Source organism: Apis florea, unplaced genomic scaffold (assembly GCF_048593485.1).
Source record: "Apis florea isolate Af1SG1 unplaced genomic scaffold, ASM4859348v1 contig_2190_pilon, whole genome shotgun sequence".
NCBI classification, from domain to species: Eukaryota; Metazoa; Arthropoda; class Insecta; order Hymenoptera; family Apidae; genus Apis; species Apis florea.
Window position 1 is genome coordinate 2,661,590 of NW_028256541.1, and position 23,108 is coordinate 2,684,697.

The following is a 23,108-nucleotide window of genomic DNA, read 5'->3' on the forward strand; positions in this document are numbered from 1 at the left end:
ATAATACAGATTGAATTGAGTCACACAATAAAACGTATGAAATAATTTATATTTATCCGTTTGACGCATACTGTAAAGTAATGTAATTAACTATAATAATGTTCTCATGAAGCTTCTCGCGTACTTTTCAAATAAATTGAAATTGTCCCAAAAATGTCAATATATTCTACGGATTCGCTAGAAAATGTTAATGAAATTTCACCAAGGAATAAGAATATTTTACACAAAAATATCATTGGATCTAACCTAGTGCCAACCAAAACATTGATTTTTGATTTATTCTTTAAGCCATCACTTTCGCCAAAATCTATTTCTCCATCATTATCTCAAAAACAAGGCAAGAGTAATAAAATATATATATATATATATCTATGATACTTCAATATTATATTAAATAATCAATTCAATTTCAATTTCTAACATTATTAATTTCACCACTTGGTTTATCACTTAAGAGTTAATTAATCATGATAAAATTATTGATATGTTAATACAAAATTTTGATGTTATAAATAGATTATATATTATCGTATTCAGGTGTTTAAATAATAATAACTTCCTTTTATATTTTTTTTATAAATTCACGAAGAAACATTTATGAAAAGTTGAGACTGAGATGAATCATCGATCCATTCGAGGAGACTGACATTTGTCCTGTTTCTTTCTTACTGAAAACGTTTCAGATACCGGATCTAATGAAACCACGCCGAGTACCGACAAAGACACGAGGACAGTCGGCAGCAAGAATGCGATAATTGTGAACAGAAGACCCGTCGACGCGTCCAAGCGACGACATCCGACGTCTTTGGAGAACGGAAAACGAGACGTCGTGGATCGCCTTAAGAGAAACGTAAGATCACGAGTATGATGAGAAACGTTTCGATTCAGGAGCTTCAAAATATTTCAAAAGAGACATTTTAATTATTTTCTAAATTATGAACAATGCAAACATGAATTTAAATTTATATTATTTTATTATTTTTGATTTGACTTATTATCGGATTAATTCAATTTTTTAATCATAATCATATCTCAGTTCAATTACATATCAGCTCAAGTATCAAAGAAGTTTAATTCCAAATTTTCAATCGTTGGAATATATAGATATCATAATCTGTTAATAATAAATAATTCTATCCCAATTTCTTGCATTTTATTGAGAATTTCGATAACAAATTCGTATTAAAACAATTATTTTCCACAATATTGCATAATTTAACATTTCAAATCATAAATTATTATTATTACGTTAAAATTATTACATGAATATTTTAAATCAAGCTTATCTTTATTTTTTAGAATAAAAATCGAGAGGAGAATAACGTCGATAAGAAAATCGATACAAAATGTTCAAAACGGTTTTCGAAGGCCTCCCAAATGAAACAAAATTATAATCCTAAAGATAGTTCGATATCTATGAAACCGAATAAAAAGCTTGGAAATGTGCTCGCCCCGGTGGTTCAGCAGGCGAGGAAATCATACTCTTATTTGGACCTCTATCGTCGGAAATTCAGTTAGTTCGAAACGAGATAATGTTCTTCGTTCGTGACCAACGCGAGGGTTTGAAAGGGTGCGTTTACGCAAGGGTCACTCTAAATGCTACTGGAACCATGCAATTTTCCTCCGGAGAACGTTTACTTTGATCGTGATTAGATGTCCTTTCGACACTAGTGAATATATATATATATATATCTGCAGAATTAGAACGTACGATGGTCGTCTCAATCCTTTCTTGTTTGTTGGTCTTGCCACGGTTCTGCTTTATTGTTATTTGGACATGTTGAATCTCTATTTAACTCGAAGCGCGATAAGACCGCGCGGTTCCTGTTTTTCCTTGGGAAGAGAAATTGTATTTGGAAAGACCACTATTTTTAAAAGGTTAGGTACCAAGATATATGTATACAACACCCTGGAGATTACTCCAGGATTCGATATAATTTGATATCGATTTCGAAGCTTTCTTAACTCGAAGGTTTTTAGATAGTTACAAGTTCGAAAAGTTTTCTCATATTAACGATATTGTATTTTCCAAATTGTAAGTTTAGTTGCAACTTATTAAAGATTTATTGTTATTGATATAGAGATCATTAAATATAAAAGTAATTAATGTGACAAGAATTTTTTTGTTTTTTTTTTAATTTACGTATAGAATATTTAAATTCAATAATTTAAAATCTATATAAAAAATATGATTATTGAATGTATTATAGATATATAAATATCAGGCGAGAGTAAATAAAAAAGTTACTAACGAAGAAGAAAAAAAAAATAAAATAAAATAGATAAAAAGATACTAATAAAGAAAGAAACAATTTAGATTAACTCTCATAGAGTTTTCAAATATAAATTTATTTTTTCGATCGTACTTTTTTATCTTTTTTTTTTTTTTCGAAAAAAATAACGATTCATCGAATCGATATCGATTGAATAGCATTAAGTCAATTCCAAATAGAAATTTCTTTTCCAATTTTAATTTTATTTTATTCGAAATTTAAATATAGATTTAAATTCAGCGTTAAAATTGCAGCTTTATCATTCACGTTTTAATTAAAGATTCTATTTTCAACATATATATATATATAATATTAAATATTTTTTTTAAAAGTTTTTCCTTTGTCTTCTTTTACTGAAATTGTTTTTTTTTTTTTTTAGATTAATTTTAATTATTTTTTAAGCAATACAAGTCACAAATTCTGCTTTATTCATTTAATATAATCAATTCTCTTTAAAACTTGACTCGCTTTCATTCGAACGTGTTATTTTCTACTATATAAATTAATTTTACATTTAAATGCTATTCCTTCGTTGTTTTAAAATAATAATTGTTTATAGAATAAAGATTTCACAGATTTCCCTTATAAAATTAATCGATCTAATTTTCATTACTTTATTTCTTTATTTAATGACAATTAAGATTTTATAAATACACATATATTAAATTTTCATGTATTCAAGTATTTTTGAATATATTTAAATCATTATACATTTGCATTTTTATTCTATTTAGTGAAGTCAGTTTGATTAATATTTTGCGTATGATAGCATCAAAGTATAATTAATATCTTATTATAATATACTTGAAATTGAGAATTCTTTGCCTCAAAGAATATCTCCCTTTCAAATCTCGTTCAATTCCCTTACTTTAATTTCAAAGCGACACATTAAAGAACGATCCGGCTAAGATGCATCTTCAGTTTCTCCTTGTTCGCAGGTGGACCACAATACAACGTTCGATCCCCGGAGGGTTCCACCTTGTCGGTTTGCGGGGACAGCGAACGAGAGGAGCTCAGTGACAACGATATACGTACGTTGTGCACCCCGAGGGACGATCAAAGCGAGTTGAGTTTTTATAGGCGTATAATCGAGGGATCTATCAATCCTCTGGCCTCCGAAAACCGATCCTCTAAAATTGTGGATCAATCAACGTTTCAAGATACCTCCTACATCTCCCCCGATTCGAACACGGTTAAGCAGAACACGGCTGACGATAAATCGAAAAAGAATCTTGGTTACAAGCCATACACCATCGAGGAATACAGGACTTTGTCGATACCGAAACTCGATCGATCTCTTGGGCCCGATAAAGTTGAGATGCAAGCCAAGGTAAGTGTGTTCCGGTACATTCTTTGACCGTACTTAATTGAGCTGGGATTTATTTGTTTCGAGATCGGAGATAAAGCGGCTTGGTGTTAGATCGCCGATCGTTCGAATTTGTGATTTTTATTATCTATATATATGGTTTTTATGATTTTCTAAATCTACATCTGACTTTTTAATTGAGAACAAGGAAATAGGATATTCAATATAGCGAATGATGCAATAAGAATAGAATTATTGAAATAATTAAACATGTAATAGAATTACGGATTATTTCTCTGCAATTTCTCAACTTGATTGAATTAATTTATTCGAAGATGGCGTTCACAGCATATTCTTTTGAGAATAATTATTGAGAATTTAGAATTATTTTCGATCGATTGTACATGATATTTTTATTTCTGCAAACGTTTTATTATGTGTATTTTAATATTCATAAATCGCATTTTTTTATGATTCATGGATGAGCGCGGCTATTCGGGTTAAAGTCGAGTTAGCAGAAGTTCGAACATAGACATCTCGCAATCTCGTTTCCTTGTCCCATCGGAAGTTAACCTGCCAGAGTCGAGAAAGCGAAGTAGAAGAAACTTCGCTTCCGCCGACCCATCACAGTTTACAATTTCATGGAAGACCTAAAGCGAGTTAGCTTGTCGCCCGTCTTCGTAACTTCAATCTAATAAACATGCGTCCGTTTCCTCGCAGCTATCTTATCATTTGATACCTTCTATTTTCTTCGTACGAGTCCTATCAAATTTGTACATCGAACGATACGCGAAGAATTTCAAGGATTCTCTACTCAGCATGATCAAGCGTGAAGTTGAATTTACCATTGATAATATAATTTAATATAAATAAAAGAAAATTGGTATACTATATAACTCATATTAAAGTCAATAAATATTTATGAAAATATATTATTCTTCGATCTCGATGATTTTATTGTTGCAAAAAGTCATCACGTTAAATCGTGAAGAATTTTATTTAATGATCGTTATTTATTACCGAACTCAATATCAATCATAAAGTCAGAAATTAAATGAATTTTTATTCTATGTTTTAATTCATGTTCATTCTAAGTTTTTTTCACTTCAAATCAAAATTAAGTAAAAACTCATTTAACTGATTAGTTGATTTAATAGTTTGCATTATTTGGATTAGTTTTCTTAATCTGGATGAGGAAGCCAATCATCAATTGTTTGCAGCAATAATCTGATCTAATTTAAACTGTTAAACGTTTTTATTAATAACTTTTTAATGATCATCAAGTAAAATCTCCACAATATTATTAAAAAATCATCAAGATCAGAGAATAAAATCTTTTTATAAATAATTATCTTAAAGCCAAATAAATTAACATCATTTTAAAAAACAATTCTGTTTACCAACTCATGATTAAAGTTACTCGTCCTAATATTTTTTCTTACATTTATTACGAGTATCGTATTAGTGGAATAAAATTTTATTTTCAAACTCAACGAAGATAGTATTTCAATACTTATACGTGATACATAAGATGGCGCCACAATAGCGGATGCTTTGAAAAACTCGAGAGCAATGCTGTTCCTTCGAGACAGCATTCTGGTAGACGTGCCAGTGTAACTTCGACAGTCGCGCGACGCCAGGCGCACAACGAGGAAATAGTTGTCGCCGTTGGTACTCGGAGACACAGTAAATTCCAGAAGCCTTTGAGCTAAATACCTATTCTAGAGCTGGCCGGCCTGTAAATTTTTCAGAGTTCTTAATACTACGAGTTGGACCTTGGAAGAAGAAAGAGAGGGAAGGAAGAAGTTAGTTATGGTTGCCCATTGATTCACATACGCGTACTCTTCTACATATGTATTCGCATTCCTTTTCGCTTTTAAGAAGAAAGAATTCGCTTTAGCAACAATTTTTTATCAGTCTTGATAAAGTCTTCCTCTTTGATCGAATGCAAATGATGAGACTGAGGGTTTTCATGCAAATACAACGATAGAGAAAGTATTTGAACGCTATTTTAAAAGAAAATTCACTTAAACCTCCTAAATTTTTATTCAAATGAAAGTTTGTATGCAGAATATTCGTATGAGTTTTTTTTCTGGCCGATATAATAATATAAATATTTAAAAAGTCAACGCTTAAAGTTTCAGTGTGTTTTAATATACTTATTCTATAATGCAAATAAGATGTAATAAAATTTTAAGTCGCAAAATCAAAATCAAATTTTAATTTAATATGAAAAAAAATTTATGTATATTTATTTGTATTTTTTTGAATCAAATTTATTATGTTGTATTTTCTTATTTGCGCATAGAGATACGACGATACGAATATTAGTTCTCAAAATTATATCGTTGGTGACGATGTATAAAATTTTGTCAAACACATTTACATCTATTGTAAATATAGAATGAAATATAATTTCATAGCTATATAACATCGAACTGATAAAATTATAATAGATATCAGTAAAGTATTATATCTGCAATTCTGTTTAAACTGGAATACAATTTTGGAAGATATATCTTGGAATATTTAGTGGGTCGAGGATGATTTTAGTCTAAAGTTACGAAGTGAATCGAACTTAGTACAATTTCAAGCGAACAACCTGATGAATAATACTCTGAAAGAGAACAGTTGAAGAGAACTTCCCTCTATTGATTTAGAAGATTGATCCTCATCCAATACATCTACTGGGTTTTAAATTTAATCTTTGATATGTATCATTATTTCTGATCTATAGCAAATATATTTCAAGTGAAAAACAATGAAAGATTCATTGCAAGAAATTAATAAATTTTCAATAAATATTTCAATTAATTTTTCATTTAATTTTACTGGAACGGTTCACATTAAAGCATGTGAATGATATGTAACGTAATATGGGAAGAAGGTGCACTGTACCGTGATGGTACAGAGAAAGAACTTTCAAGCCGCAACTTGTTCTCGAGGAAAAATATGGACTTTATCCAAGACTTTTTCTTACAACCGCACATTTGTCGTACATTCTTTTGCTATTATCCAGGATTACCGAGTAACTTGGATACTAGTGTAGATAAGTACACCGATATGCGGGAATAAATTTGTTCCTGTTGGACGCGCCGTCAAGGACAGTTTAAATGAAACGCCAGAGGAGGAGGCCAACGGACTGGAACAAGGGGACAGCAGAGGTACACCATAATGCCTATAATTACACAGACTCCGGAGAGATTGTATTAATATTGGCCGCGGTTTAATTTAACGTGATATGAATTACACCGATGTGCATTAACACGTAAAGAAAACGAAAAAAAAAAAAAAAAAAAATAAAGGGAAAGAAACAAGCGGAATAGTGCAATAGAATAGCGTGAAGTAATCAAAGGATGAATAAAAAGGGAAAACATTTGATTTTGGATCTTCTTCTAATTCAGTTCATCCCTGAAATTATCGTCAAGTCTTGTTAAGTTACCGTAAGTATATGCCTGTTTCTCTTAAAATGAACACGAGACAGCTTTGCTCAGGCAAGATAAGAAGTACAAGTTAACCATTGGCTCTACGAGATAAGTAGTATAAATCAACTATTGGGATGAAATATTCAACATATGAAATAATACGTTTAATAAAAGTTTAAAATTAGATTTTACTCGTTAAATTGTTCGTGAACTTTACGACACGAGATACAAAACGCTCGAAATATTTTCAATATATTTTCAAGTTTAAAAAACAAATAACAATTCGTTCGACTATTAAGAACGTAGTCTTGCTCTGAATCCTCCGTCAGATACAATTTCCTTTTTTCCCTTTCCTTTCGTCCTTTTGTTCTTCCTTTCTATTTCGGCCCCGGTTACCACCTGCCCCTCGCCCATCCTCCCTATCCTTTCCCTTTGCATCGTCCTCCTCTTTCGACAAGCATTTGCATAATCTACTTTACCCGCTGGATTCGGTCGGGGGGCGAGTCGGCACTCGACGATTTTCGGTGTAGCTCGATCGATCGATCTTACTGCACTTTTAACGGGCAAACCCACACCGAATCCTTCGATGCGTCGGTGTGCGGTAAAAAGGGGCAGGCGGATGGAAGGGGAGCAGGAAGAGGGAGAGGAATAAGGGGTTTCCATATACGGTAGGTGACGTTGTCAGACGTGTTTCAGACGGATGTGTAGGTTGTACATATACGTGCTCGCGTTACCGGAAACTTGGAGGGGGGGGGGGGGATGGCGATGGAGGTCGTAGGGCTTTCGTAAAAAGTAAATAAAGCCCCCGGCGCCCGAACCTCCCGGTCTGTTTAGTTTGAAAGTTTCATCGAAGCGATGGCAGCTTCAGGGATTGTTTGTTGTTGCAGAGAGAGTGGCTGATGCGGCGAAGGTCATATGGGAACTCAGTTAGCGCGCGTAATCGCCAACGGATATTGCTGCAAACGCACAGGCTTAAGGTATGTGTCATGCGCACGCGTTTAATAAACTTTTTGTTTATCTATTGGAAAAGAAGTAATTTGTAGCAAGTAATAATAATGATAGTTTTTTTTAAATACGTAATACGCCTGGGAAAAGATATTTTTAGATCAATTAAAAAAAAAAAAAAAGAAAAAAATTATTAATATAGCATATTAAGGAATCCGTGATTGAATTTGCTTTTGATAATTGAATTTATTTCTTAGTTTTCTTAATGTTATACTTGGTGCATATTAGTTATGCTTTTGGTGAGCATTGAGCAGGAAGATATAAAAGATAATATGATAATTATTTAAAAAATGAGTGATTCTGAGTTACTTTTAATCCTATATGTTATATATATTATATGTATAAATTCAGTTTTAACTTTTGAGATATTCGCAAAAATATGCCATGTGCATGATATTTTTAATGTTTATATTGATTGATTAAAATTAGAGTTAAGAATATGGAGAGTGCAAGAGAAAAAAATTTAACCAACTCTTGCCTATACGTACAATTGTAACTACTATATTGAATTTTCTCTTTACGTATGCACTGACGGTGACAATATAGATACATATATTTGTATATTTTAACTGGTAAACTTATTTCTTCATGAATTTTGATGGACTTGAAATATCTCAACTCTAACTCATACTAAATGTCAGCATTTCATTGGAATTCCACCACACTTAATATCTATCTAAAGAAAAGTTAGACAGCATGGATTCTTCGAATCAAATAATTGAATAAAATAATTAAAATAATTAAAGATAACCGAAATTACGATGATTGAAATTAAAATAATGATAGCAATATTAAGTTCACACTTAATATTTATCGTTACAACATCGCAAAAAATATTGTTTTATATTTCATTTTCCGCGAATTCGAAAAATTATCTTTTTAAAATTAGACAAATATCGCATTACAAGAGACATAAGTTTCGTTTCATTAATTTCTATATTTGCTGACAAAAGTTACGACAGAAATAAAAATTTACAGGAAAATTTAAAGAAAAAATTGTTGTAAATAACGTAGTTTTTATTTTTTATAGCAACGTTTTATATTTCATTCGAAATTATTTAATTTGCGATAAATATAATATCCATTAAAACGCGTGACAATTTTGCATTTCGGAACATTCACAAATAATCGTGAACAATAACTAATTTTATCGAAAAAGCTTCTCATTTGTATTTTTACATGAAAATTTTACATGAAAATGTTATCGGATCGTTAAAACTCCAGAACGGCAAAAATTTTGAAATTTTCGATCTCCATGCATTTAGCAATTTGTAACAATTTCGCAAAATAGGACAATTTTTCTCGAATCGTACTTATACAAAAAAAAAAAAAAATTATCTCCGTTTCAGGTACGTGATGCTTTTGTTATAAATCGAATAACGGGAGGCGCGCGAGCGGTCTCGAATCAAAATCAAATATCCATATTGGAAAACCGTAATAACGCGAAAAAAAGGATAGTCGAAGCGCGGCAGGATGACGAATTAACATCGTCCACCATTTGCTCGCGTTACGCTCGATAGTTAATTGCCAATTAGAGGACGCAAAGAGGCATCGCGACGAAAACTGATTCGTTTTACTCTCGTTTAGCACGGAGGAAAGTCAAGTCTCGTAATGGTCCTCTGCAAGATTTATAAGCGAAATTAATTACGTACGTATCACTTTTGTGTTAACAATGGCCAGCGCCTCCTCCTCTTTTCTCTTTTTTCCCCCCCGTTTCATCTTCCCTTCCTCCACGTTACGCGTTTCGTCCCTATGTTCGTTACAGGATCGTTAACGTCGCGCAACTCTCGTCATCGGGCTTTTACATTTATTTTCGCCGGCAGAGGGACGATGGGGAGCGCGTTCGGAATACCACGAAATCGTGGCATCGATGACTCTTTAATATATCGTCCCTTGTTCGTCGTTTAATCGGTCACGAAATTAACCCGATTTCGTCGCAATAATTACATCGAAGATATTGTACAAATCATGGTCAGAATATACATATATCACCTCATCGAAGAAGGATTAAATTTTCCTTAATGATAATGTAAACCGTGTTTAGCCAACCGAGAGAAACTATAATCGCACAACGTATGTGCGATTATAACGTGTTTCTCAGTTTGTTAATTGCACACATACACGTACTGGTTATCGGCGATGTAAAATTGGTCATTAGATCTAATCGTAAGACGGTAGGGGTGAGAAGAAGATGGAACAAGGGGAGAGGGAAAAGGGCGAAGGGTTGGGATGCTGGCGGGCAAAGTGGAGAGGGGAGATCCCAAAGCTAAATCCAATTATATGCACAAAGCGAGGGCTGCAGGCCGCAACTACCACAAGGACAGGGCGGGAATTGAGGATACGAAGGCGAGAGAAGGTAGAGAAATTCTCTACACGTGGATAAACCTACGTTACGTCTCCCTGGGAAGGAGTCCCCGTGACTCGCCTACCGCTACCGGAATTAGATTTTGCTTACTTTCGTCCTTGCAGGAGTGGCCCCTGCTTGCGCCCCTCCCTCCCCTGCTTTTATCCATGTCTCTCTCGCTATTGATAATCGCGGCCTGAATTTCAACGAGTTACGCTCTTTATGCATGTTTGCTCGGAACATTCTTTGCCCGGCTCGTTCCGTTTATGCGCAACCGGTCAGCGCAAAACAATTTGCAAAGGAATTTGGAAACGGTTTGCGACATCTCGCGACGCTGATCTCGCTCCCCGTTGCGATAGGGGAGCAAGTTCGAAAGGGGAAACTATTTCAAAATAATTTCATGCTAAACTCCGTTCGTACGAGATGGAATTTTTAAGGAAATAATCGAGTTGATTCGGTATCGAAATAGTTTTGGGAATTAAAGTTTGTTATTCAACTTAGATTTTTTATTCTCTAAGATTATACGAGAGATACTATGATATCTTTTAACGATGATGATTGATTTAATTTAATTTAATCCAGTTTTAGTTCGATCAATTAATTTTGTTGATTTGAACCACATACATTACGAGAAAATTTGTATCAAAGGTAGAAGAGTTCGATCAATTTTAAAATATCGTCCATTTTTCTTTTTTTTTTGAACTTATTTTAACTTATTCCTGTTTCTTTCTGTATCCACAGTTGCAGGATACTGTCGCTGAAAAATGCTTCCTGCCTCCTTTGAAGAATCGGGAGATCGATACAAAGGTAAATCAAGAGACTTCATTCTTTTACGAACACTCAACAATGATCTTTTTTCTGATATCTCTTTGTATGGTCGCTCGAAAAAGAGATTCTTCCTTAGATACTTTCAACTATCTTACTATTTTTTTATTGGTATGATTTGCAAGATCGGTAGTGACCGTTGTATCTCAATCTAAAATCGTTACAAACATTTAAAAAAAAATAAAAAATCTCGATGATTATTTTAAATCTTACTTGTATAATTTGTTTCTTTATCGATGCTTTTATTTACAATAGTTTTTATTATTATAGGTTCAAGATTATTCAATACCTTTAACGATATTTGAGGATGACGAGATTGATCTGAAAAATAGCGATACAAATAGCGATAGATATTCAAAGAAAAGTCGCGATGCTTTCAAAATATCATTGTCGAGAAAATCTAAGAAATTCGAACGAATACCGAGTTTCTGTTCCTCGTTAAATTCTCACGACTTCATTGAAGATTCATATTTGGAATCTCTGAGGCAACGTCAACTTTAGGTAGGTAGGAAGGTAGAGGGACAAGGTAGATCATATTATGAATCAAACATTGTGCCTTTCAATATATAGCATCATGCATAATTTAATTTTTTATTCAGAAAATTTGTGAATGCGAGATATATTTATAATTGATTCTTAAATAAAGATTAAGGATTCAACGATTAAATAGATGTATGGAATAAAAGAATTCCATTATAAAAATTTTGTATTCTTTTTTACGTACAATAAAGTCTCTGAACAATTTGATAAAAATAATTAAAATAATATAATTCTTCAAATTTTTCTTTTTTCATGTAAAAAATTTAGCAGCCAATTTCAAATTTTTTTCAAATAAATTCACATTATTTCTATTTTTATTTACGAAAACCAAAGAACTCTATCTTCTTATCAATTATTTCAATCAAGAATACATTTTCATCGGCAAATATTTCGCAAAAAAAAAAAAAGAGGTATTTAAAGCGATTGTCGAAGAATTAACATAAATCAATTTCCATTAACGCGTGCACTCGCTTCTTCATTTCTTTTCCACGTATTTCCGATTCTCCTCAATTTCTTATGTCTAAAGTCTTAAATTTCAATCATTTTCTCCTCCTTCTCTATCTTCTATTTCCACCAAGTTCGAGACGTTCCTAAATAAATTATAAACCCTAGAGATTAGCCTATCGATAAAATATTTAAACTTAATTTCATCTAGGCGACTTATTAATTATAAATGTTATTTCAGGGTCATAGTGGATTCCAGCCACCAAAGCGACACTTATACATTCAGTCACGCATAACTATGTATACTTTTCCATTCATACCAGCAACTAGACCGTATGATACACCAGGGAATGCGCGAAACCCGGTAGGCGAATTCAGAAATTATTCAACGGTTTTTGACGTCTCGAGTACATGGCGGTGCCAGAAATTCTAAGCCACATTAAGACTTCAAACTGGGCAAACCAACCAGACCATTTTTATCCGCAATCATCCATTGAATTATCCGGATGAAAAGAATTTGATTGTAAAGATCAAGAACTGTGAACTACCCCTGTTTAACTCATTTATTTATCGAGACGGTTTCATGAATGTATAATCGGATTTGCATGAAGTTAACTTTGTGAAAAGTTTAAAAAAAAAAACTTTTGAAAACTTCACTTTTTTAAAAATTTTTTAACAATATAAGATTGAACGTCTGTTAATTGTTTCTGTCGAGAAATTCGTGAAATTTTTGACAAACCTGAACACGCAACGTCTGGCAGCAACAGTCTGGAAAGTTTGATTCTGACGCGGCTATTTAATTTCCGCGAGGCAGACTGTTATTATCAAGTTCGAGTTTTAACGTGTTTTCTTAGGGATAGGAGAAATGCAAATACGATAACACCTGTCCAGGCTTTCCTAAGGCTTTAAACGTTGAACGGAAGTTAAATTGAATGCGGACCGACATTTATTTAAAGGATATCGGAAGGATTCTCTTTAAAATATACGAAATTCGTGCGTGAAAGTATTGAAGTAGTGAAATTGAATTTTATCTACATTAATTAAATTGAAATCGAATGCATTTCGTGATATGAATCGTGGTATAAATTTAACAAAAGTAAATGAGATTTAATAAAAAATATGCGATAAATGAATCTTCTATTTCATTTATAATTTTATTTCATTTATCATTTCAAATGATAAAAATATCTCTAAATCGAAATTTAAATCTCTAATATTATATTCATAATATCATCATAATGTAATATACGCATATATATAATCTTTCGAAAGAGAGAAAAAGAGAAACTAATTTTTGTATGCAATGTGTATATTATATATATATATATATATACAATATATACAAGATATTAATATATACAAAGATCAAAATATAAAAATTGGCGTACAAAGATGCTAATTGAGACTGATTTATTAAAGTTAACGATTTAATTTCTTATTATCTTAGAGATGAAAATAAAGTGATAATTTGATTTCATCTAATTAATATAATTGTTTATAACTTAATAAATAAGTCCTAATTGATATTTTTGTACATTAACTTTATATATTTGTTATCTCTAGAAAGTATTCCATGAATATATGTAATAAATATATATTTATATATAATATTGAAAAATTTTAAATAATTTCTTTGTATTAATAAAAAAAAATAACGTTTTATATTTAGCCTGTCAAACCTATTCAAATATTGATCATTGTCCATTACTATCGATAATTTATTCGATATTCATTTCTAACTATTCCTATCTTAACTCACTAACCTCAGCATCATTTTCGATCCTTATTTAAAAACGAGATAATTTTTACAAAATTATATTTTCCAAAGTAATCTAAGTAAAACTGTACAAATTATGTTCGAAATACAACATAAACTGTATCCACTTTTGATTCTCCTAGTAAACGTAGAAATCTGTCGAGGGGCAAATCGATAGTGAAATTCTCGACGATCCGCAAGGGGGGTGACGACTAGTAGTCGCGGCGCCACGAGCTGCCTGTACAGAAGCCGTTGCGCGTGAATTAGCGATGCATCCCGAATAGATTTATCACGTCCAGATTAAGATTGACCCTAGAAAGAAGAAAGCGTCGAAATAATCGATTTTAACTGGTTGCGCCCGCGCGGCCGTTGACTGGCGACCAGCACCTCTGGTGGTAGTTAACGACACTACGTGAACTGTCTACGTGGACAAGGGAAACTCGGTGGCGCGTGGGCGTGGTCGTGACAGTGACGTGAACAATACTCACGTGCGTGCGTGCGTGCAGTTGTGTTGTGCTCGACCTGATGCTGAATGCACGGGGTGCAAGGCCAACGACAGGGGTTGGCACGGACTGATTTCACCATCAGACTGCCGCCAAGCGGGGAGGTCTGTCTCGCGTGCCAACACACATCAATGGTTCAGGTGAGCAGTTTGTTTGTGATTGCTTATTTTTGAGACCACTCCAGGTTAAGGTATTTGCGGGTCTTAATCGCGATTACGAGACGCGAAATTCTTCCACACGAACGAAAATTATCGTTGTGCGTTGCTTTACGAATAAATTTACGAATATCGCGTCCGAGATGTCGCCACTGTGTCGGACGCGAGATGGACGATACCACTGCGCTCACGTGGCTTCAACCCCCACTGATTTCATATCATTGCAATTTTGCTTATGTCGCTATATTCATTGTGTTTTGCCTTTGAAATTTGTTTTTTATATGATTATTTTTATTACTACATCGTACAATATCTTTTCATTCCCATTATTAAGATTAAGGGTTTTTATGGACTAGTTTCTGTTGATATTGTGAGAAGATGAATATATGAAATTGACATCTATATTTTATTTGTAAAATAAAAATGTTATGTTGATTTTATTCAATGTTACTTATTATTTATTTATTATTGATTTTTAATTTTTCAAGTGTTTTACTTTCCATTTCATCGTTTGGAAAAATCTGTTTTTTAAATATCGATGTAAGTTTCTTCGATCAATTTGCTTGCATTAAAATGTGTGTCACGGGATGTATGTTTAATAATGTTTCCCTTGTATATTATTATATCGATATTATTAAATCGATTAGATTGATTCAGTTAATATTTTTTATATTACGATAATTTTATTAATATATATAATATAATATATCAAAAACTTATTTATAATTACAAGATTATTCCTATTTTATATTAGTATCATCTAATATTTTTTAAGATATAAATTTTTAAAATATAGGTTTATACCTATATTTATACGTATTTTGTAATTTATTACCAAAGTTTTTGAACAGAACACAATATTGAAAAGTTATCTATTAAAACTTGAAGTAAATTTTATATATATTATCAGTCAACATTTTGAGATAGAAATTAAATTTCAACTATTCATTAATTTTATACTTTGATCGATCCAATTATTCAAATAATTGATCAAAAACACTCATACCTATTCTTTATTTTTAATGTAATACCAAATATCTAAATATCATCAATTGCACTCACTTCACGCTATTGTTAACAAATAGTATTATTAACAAATAACAATCCTGAAGGATTAATAAATAAATATACTTAAATATGTAATTTACATTAAACTGCCATTCTCTAAAGGAATATTTCAGTTGAAACTGTTTAACCGAGTTTATATTCCGTTTCTAGTGATAATAGTTGCGCTATATCGGCGTCTATGAAATCGATTAATAACAATTGCGATTTTATGGTACGTGTTTGCGCACGCAACACCGATACAACGATATCGTTATTTAAAACAAAGAATAGAAGAATCGTTATCGCTACAATTAACACGAATATCAACGATATCGTGTTGATCGTACACACGTCGATCGTAAATATCGTTACGATGTCCAAAGCTGATCGAAAAATTGCGTGTCGTGGTCGTATCTTGTCAAACCATTAATCCGACGACGGTTTCCGGAAATTCTTGGGGGTTAAGGGAGCAGTGTAAATCCTTAGCTGGCTCGTTGTGGTCCTTTATGTAAATGGATAATGGGTCTTCCCGGTACTTGGCCAGGTTCCTAGACGACTAATACTACCACCAACGTGCATTGCAACGCCGAAGGGCAGTTCATTAACTGCCGGACTCTGGTTCGATGAGAGTTACGGAGAACCGAATGGCTTTGAAGTGGTAGACGCCTCGAGGGCGTCCACTGCTGAACAATGAGAATTATCTTTCTCCCTCTCTTCCCTGCCGCCTTCCTATTTCCTTCTTTATCTTCCTTTTGCATCTCCATATTCATCCCTCTCTATATGTGTGCATATGCATGCCTGTATGCGCAAGCGTTTGTGCGAGCAGACTGACGCCTATAATTGAGCCGCTTCAGGCTAGGAAACAATCATCGTGGGAATCGGCATGTATGAAAGCAATCTTAATGAATTGACGGATGAGAAGTATCGAAGTGTGTCCTCTCGTGACCACTGCCAATTATTGTGGTCAGTGAGCCAAATAGAATAGGTCGTATATCGTCGGAGCAACGATTATAATTACTGGTAAAAACGAAAACGTAAAACGTTACTTTCAATTGGCACAATTGTACGAGATTTATTCAATCAAGAGAATTAATTGGAAATTTTTTTCGGTTAGAGCAGTTAGAATTTATTTAGAAAGTTTTTGTTTTGTAATTTATATGATTTTTTTCAATTAATAATATTAAAAAAAATTGTTGAATAGAATGATAAAGTGTAGATAATTTTTATTGAACTAGTTTTTCAATTTTGTATTAAATAGATAAATTAATTGATTTTAGAATTTTCTTGTAAAATATCTCTTACTTTACGATCAAATTTATTCCAATGTAAGAGAAAATAAGCATTATTATTATTATTTCGTGTGAAATTATATTTAAAATTTTACATCGTTCAATTTTTTTACAGAAACATATTTCAATGAATAGAAATTTGATGAAATCTTTTGTAAAAAATAATTATTTACTTATTATTTAATCTTACTGAATAAGAGTCATTGCAATAATATTAATAATTTTGAAAATAACAATTTATTCGTTATAGAACACATATATAATAAAAAAAAATTAGGATGAATGCTAAATTGTGTTCAGAGTTACCATAAAAATCAATATTACATAGTTATTTATGTTATAAATGTATAAAGAAATATAAATTTCTACTTATATATACTTTGTTTCTGATAATCTGTTTGATCTATACCTTATTCATAGTAAAATCAAGTTTTAATTCCAGCCACTATTAACGCTACAATCGTTTTCTATACTGAACCGGTAAAATCGCATGTGACACAAAAACGATAAAGAAATCAATTCTTAAATTTTTAAGACACGTATCTCATATCCTATTATGTATATTTTTTTAGAAATATTTTACAACATAGTATCATTGGAATAAGACAAACATAACTTTATGAAATAACATATATAATATGATATAATATAATCTAAAAAAAAAAGTAAATAGTTAAAAATTGAATATAAATCACAAATAGTATAAATCACAGATTTAATGTTTGTCAAAATTGAATTTTGTATTTGCATTTTCTTTCTTCATTTTCCACATTTCATTACTATCTACGTATATTTTTAAGTATCGAACATTTACATTTGAAGTTTAAATTTTTCAAAATTTTATCTTTGAAATGTATCACATTGTGTTTCGATTTAATCAGATTATTTTCATTTTTTTACACGTACATGATTACACGTAGTTGATTCGCTGTTAATTGTTACACACGTACTAAAGCTTCGAGGAAAGGTGGCAACTCCATGCGTGACTTCTACTACTTGCAGCGGTTTTGTATCAGATTATGGCAACTTACTTAATGACTCTTTATCAAAATAATTGTTGGCAACGTAATAATCCCCTGCCTCGCATAAGTAGACCTGTTTATACGTTGAATTAGATACGATGATTTTATTTGATTTTATGTTTTTGATGGTTAATTAACAACTACTTAATTATCCATTAATATACTTTATAACTATTAGTAACAGTTTTACAAATCATTTGTTTTATTAATTTTGTTTCAAACATTTTTATATATTATTTGAATTATAATCATCTTGAAATATTGTTTATATTTTTTAAATAAATATTGTTTATATTAAAAAGATAAAAATTAGGAATATTACTTTATATATTCCGTATATGTAACAAGTGTTTCGTTATTAATAGCTTTTGCGTTTGTTGAGGATATCGATTCTAGTTTGATCGCGGCATCCTCTTTTATAAATCACGAATATCCAATATATCGGACGTGTCACACGTGCATAGAAGAGAGAATATCATATCTCAATAGATGTTGTACATCTTTCGTGATAGCGTAATATATCTTCTACTACATTTAAATAAAGCTGTTTGCTCGCCATTGCATTCTTTACACCATATTTGCAAATTAAATATCCGTACTAACTTTCAAAACACAAATTCCTAAATACTCGCCCCATCCTTTTTTCCAACAATATTTTTCGAATTCCAAAACTGCGATAATTCATAGCAACAAGATCCGTATTAATCCGCATATAACACATTTTTCTATATATATACACCTATACATAGAAAACATCTTTTTCGCAAAAAAGGAAATAGTTGTCGAAACTCAGAGTTCACGATCAACGATTTATCGACACGATCGCGAACCAGAATACTTTCGTTGGACGAATCCCGGTTAAATTCGGTGCGTGCGATCCATTCGTCTCGCAGATGGTATCTCTCGTCAACCGGGGGTATTTGAAATGATTCATTCGATCAGATACCGAGGAGCAGAGCGCGCGCGGACACGATGAGCGCGATAGATAGATTTCTCTTGTTCACCTGGTAACTTGTTTGATTTCAATCATTTTCGAGTGTTTTCAATACATTTTCGAAGTGTTTTCAACGGGAAACCGGGCAGCGCGGCCGTGGTATATTGTTTTATCGTTTCCGACCGTTTTCAATGGGGTCGACGTGCCGGATATACAAATCGAAAACGTCGAATTACATCCCAGTCCCGTCGCTCCCATGGTACATATACCGACGTCGTCTGACGCGTCTAACGCACCATCGCTGAATCATTTTCTCGACGTTCGCGTCTCTGTCACGTTTTGATTCGATTATTTTTACCGTGAGATGTTCACCGTTCGTCCAATTCGATACAATGTTTTTAATCAAATGAAAACCGTAGATTTCGCATGAAACTCGATATCTTTCATTCTCATTCGTTTAACGAAATAACGTTCGATTTCATGCGATTTGTTTCGATTTCATGCTTCTCGTTTATCTCATTTCACTGTGGAAGGAGTTAAAGGAGCATGCGCAAAGTATTTGATATACGTAAAATTTCGTTTCTTTGGAAATTGATTTTTGATAAAGTGTTGTAAAAGGGATCAAATTTCAGACACGTGTATATCAACTTCCATACTTGTATATATTTAAATGTGGATGAACGTTATTTGGAGAATAATTCTTCTCGAAGTATGATAATTCGTGTTACAATAGCAGAATCTTTTTGTGTATAAACTGGCTTTCTTAAATTGGCAACATTTCACTTACTTCTATATGCATTAGGTACTTGTTAATTATGTTTGTTTTTCGTTAGCCAAAAGTCCCATCAGTTATTTATTTTTGCATAACTGGTAGGGAATGTATTTTTTCAACTATTTAGTCGTCAAATTATGATATGTGTACGTAAACACCTTGCATACGCTTTGCCAGTTGATACATATTTTTATCTTGGACATTTCGTCAAGGGAATTATTTGTACTTGGTATTCTCTCGTGCTTTGCATAGTTGTTTGGCATTTGAATTGATTTAAAAATATAGAGTAAATTTTTGATATGTTCAGAATAAAAAAATTAATTCTAGGATTATATATTTTATATTTTCCTTATATAATAAATATTTAAAAAAAAAAGTCTGCACATTTCACGTAGATAAGAAAGAAATTAAAATAACAATTATGGACAGATCAGTAGAAAATTAAATTATTTTCCGCGAACTTTGAAAATTGTTACACGATAAAAAAAGAGAATAGTAGAGATAAAAGGAAAGTAAAAAGAAATATTCCTTTCTAAGCTCCATGTAATAAGGCCAAAGACTTTAGCCACTCATCTCGAGACCACTACAATTGCGAATCACGTCTACTTCTTATTTTATCCATATTCGCCATTATTTCTTTCCTTTATCTCGTTCCCTTTTTCAATTTCTATTCTTAAGTACTTGATAAATTATATTCTAAAAAAAATTTCATTCAAATTAAATTATTCGATTTAAACGATAATGAAAAATATTCAATTATATTCCACTAGAAGAAAACTTTCTCTTAATCATCGTTTTCCAATAAGTTATCTCTCCCGCATCTTTTATCTTTAATTTTTAGATGACTTACGAGTTACGAGTATCGAAACAAGATGTAGTTTCAACAACTGTTTCTTCCGCATTCTTCCGCAGAATACTAGCCCGGTCCACTTAGTTTCCGCGCACGACAAAGCTCGCTAATTACTCGGCCAGGAAGCACGCACCGGGTCTCTTGACACGATTTACACTTCCAGATAGCAAAAAGGTCGGAGACCAGGGAACAGAGATTCGTACGGCTGCATATTTTCACGACGACAGTCGCCCGTAACCCCTTCTTTTTACCCTCCGTTTCTTCCTATTCTCAGCGTCGTCGGTCTGTTTGTGGCAGATCTGAGAATCGCAGCTTGTTTAATTATCTCGGTAGTTATGCAAAGCAAATACGTGCACTAGGGGGAAAATTGAAGACCTGCTAATTATCGCGTAAAGACGTAAAAAAAAAAAAAAAAAGAGAGAGAGAGAGAGAGAAAGAAAAGGGGGAACAGGAGGTGGAGATAAGAAGAAGAAGCGGAGGAAGAAGTGGTGGGAGGAGGAACTAGGGTAAAAGGAACATGAACGGATGGGGGAGGGGAAAGAAGGGCAGTCGTTTAATTGCAGCGGTTCACCACTCGACAAAAGTGGCTTTCGTGCTTTCCGGACTACGACAGTTATGCCTGACCTCTAGCTATGAAAAGAAATTCCTCTTTGAGATTCCATCGAGGCCGGCTAACTATTTTTCCTTTTCTCTCTTTCTTTCCCACGATTCTTTTTGTACATCCGGAATTGAGCGTTTGCAATTAGCCTGGAAGCCTAGTAGTAGCTCTCAGCTACGAATTGAAATATCCCCCATTTATAAAATTCCTTTATAATCGGAAGTTATGGACGACGATTCACATATGAAATTTTCCAAGTGTATCGAACTTTCTTTGCACGTAATCCTTCGAATTTGACGAAACCAATTGGTCAATCGACAAGTATACGAATATTTTCTTATATTCGTATCCTAAGAAAATTTCATCTTCTCAATTTTTTATCGAAATTTTTTCAATATATACTGTTTGAATTATTAAGTATAGTACAAGTACAAAAAGCAAACTGTTATAGAATACCAAACTATTTTAAAATTCATATTTCTTACGTGTTATATCGAATAACTTATCTTTTCACCGAAGCAATCGATGAACGGTAGATTATACTACGTTTCACGAAAACTTTTTAAATAGATGTCTCGTCGCCTCCTCACCGCAAAATCCTCCCCGTCAGATTATCTTGAGCAGCCCGAGGTATTTTTCGCAAGTTCGATAATACGCACGTTTGCTTATCTCCACCGCGAAAAGTGGTGTGGAATGGCGAGGAGAGGTAAAGATGGGCGCAATTCGTTTATTATCGCAAACCGCATCTCTTTCCAATACCTACCCCTTTCACTGTATCCGAATAGAGCGAGGCCGAAGCTATAGAAGTGGTTTCAACCGTTTCAACCGAACGAAAGAACGAGAGGGTACGAAGAACGAGAGAGAGAGTGATGAAGGAGGAAGAGTTGGAAGAGGGAAGTTTCAAAGAATTTCCAATTCTCAGCTTTTCAGTATCGCCACCGCCTTCGACGCTTCGTTTGTGCGCCAGAGAGGCAGAAGGATGAGGATAGAAGGGTGATAAAACAGGAAAAGACGAAGGGAATGGGGAGAGGGATTGGGGGTGATGGTGGTCGAAGGGAGAGCCGTAATGAATGGTATTCAGTTTATTCTGGACTAAGTTACGTTGTACGCGCGCAGCCGACGTCGGTACCGGCATCCAGGCACTGAACTAGAAGTAAAATGGGACTGTAGCAAAATTGAAAGCCGGAATTTACCCTTTATCCCTGCCTCTCCCGATCTTCCTACCTGTTTCCTCCTTTTCCAGCCTACGGTCGTTCTTTAACTTTTCCTTCGCGTCTTCTTCTTTCTGTCGCTCTCCTGTGCTTACAGCGCATCCTAACGAGAAAATCGAAAACGAGGAGCAAAAACTCGACGCGTTTTCACCATTCACCACCTTTGAGCACAACTTTTCATAAATATGTTTCCCCATTAACGAAATCATTTCTTCCTTTGTGCCCACCCCCATCTATCGTCGTGATGAACTTGATTCGATTGCAAATTTCATTCGTATGTATATGTACGACACGTGAAGAATAAAATATGTATAGAATAGCGGTTGGATTTTGATTTTTGAAAAATTACAGGAGAAAATGTATCCAATTACGAACTCATTTATATTCTATTCCGCGTTGTACTAATTCATTATGAATCTTTATATTTTGGTAATTGAGATATTAGGATAAAAAATGACTTCAATAGTTTTTCTATTTTCTATAGGTCTTGATGACAAAATTTTATTTGTAATTTTTATCCAAATATATATGAAATTTTTAACATTTAAACTTACCAATCCTCTGTAATATGGAGATCAAATATAATCAAAATGCGCACATATATTTTTTAACGATAGAAATGGAAATGTGACGTGTATTCTATGGTCGTGTATCAAAAGTTTAGTTCGATAACGCGCGATACCGCACGTGGTGTCATTGGTTGCATTTCCTGTATCGTTGTTACACACTAGAATTGTGATTACAGAAAGGATAGAGTTTCGCACGAAAACATAGGGGAGGAACCGGTATAGCGAATTGTGCTTTCAAGC

General features: G+C 33.1%; 2 protein-coding genes and 1 long non-coding RNA gene across 4 annotated transcripts in view; 2 read left to right on the top strand and 1 right to left on the bottom strand.

Annotated features, from left to right (window-relative positions):
* Positions 1 to 13,295, top strand: LOC116413903 (uncharacterized). 2 transcript variants are annotated; one of them, XM_086915816.1, is made up of 8 exons: positions 1 to 337; positions 684 to 850; positions 1,300 to 1,513; positions 3,212 to 3,603; positions 7,892 to 7,981; positions 11,095 to 11,160; positions 11,449 to 11,679; positions 12,404 to 13,295. In XM_086915816.1, exons 1-7 carry the CDS (start codon positions 154 to 156, stop codon positions 11,677 to 11,679), a joined length of 1,344 nt encoding a protein of 447 aa, XP_086771942.1. In that variant the 5' UTR covers positions 1 to 153; the 3' UTR covers positions 12,404 to 13,295. The 2 variants fall into 2 exon arrangements, with proteins under 2 accessions (XP_086771942.1, XP_086771949.1); XM_086915823.1 differs by lacking the exon at positions 11,449 to 11,679.
* On the bottom strand, positions 11,921 to 14,799 carry LOC105734854 (uncharacterized). Its single transcript, XR_001111661.3, has 3 exons — positions 14,407 to 14,799; positions 13,926 to 14,230; positions 11,921 to 12,308 (listed from the first exon to the last, which is right to left on the bottom strand). It is a non-coding gene; the product is annotated as an uncharacterized LOC105734854 (long non-coding RNA).
* Positions 13,937 to 23,108, top strand: part of LOC100871800 (beta-1,4-glucuronyltransferase 1) — a 25,007-nt gene continuing 15,835 nt past the window's right edge. The window contains exon 1 of the mRNA XM_012483700.3: positions 13,937 to 14,561. Within this exon, the coding sequence (XP_012339154.2) occupies positions 14,451 to 14,561 (111 nt within the window). The 5' untranslated portion in view covers positions 13,937 to 14,450. The remainder of the gene's footprint in view (positions 14,562 to 23,108) is intronic.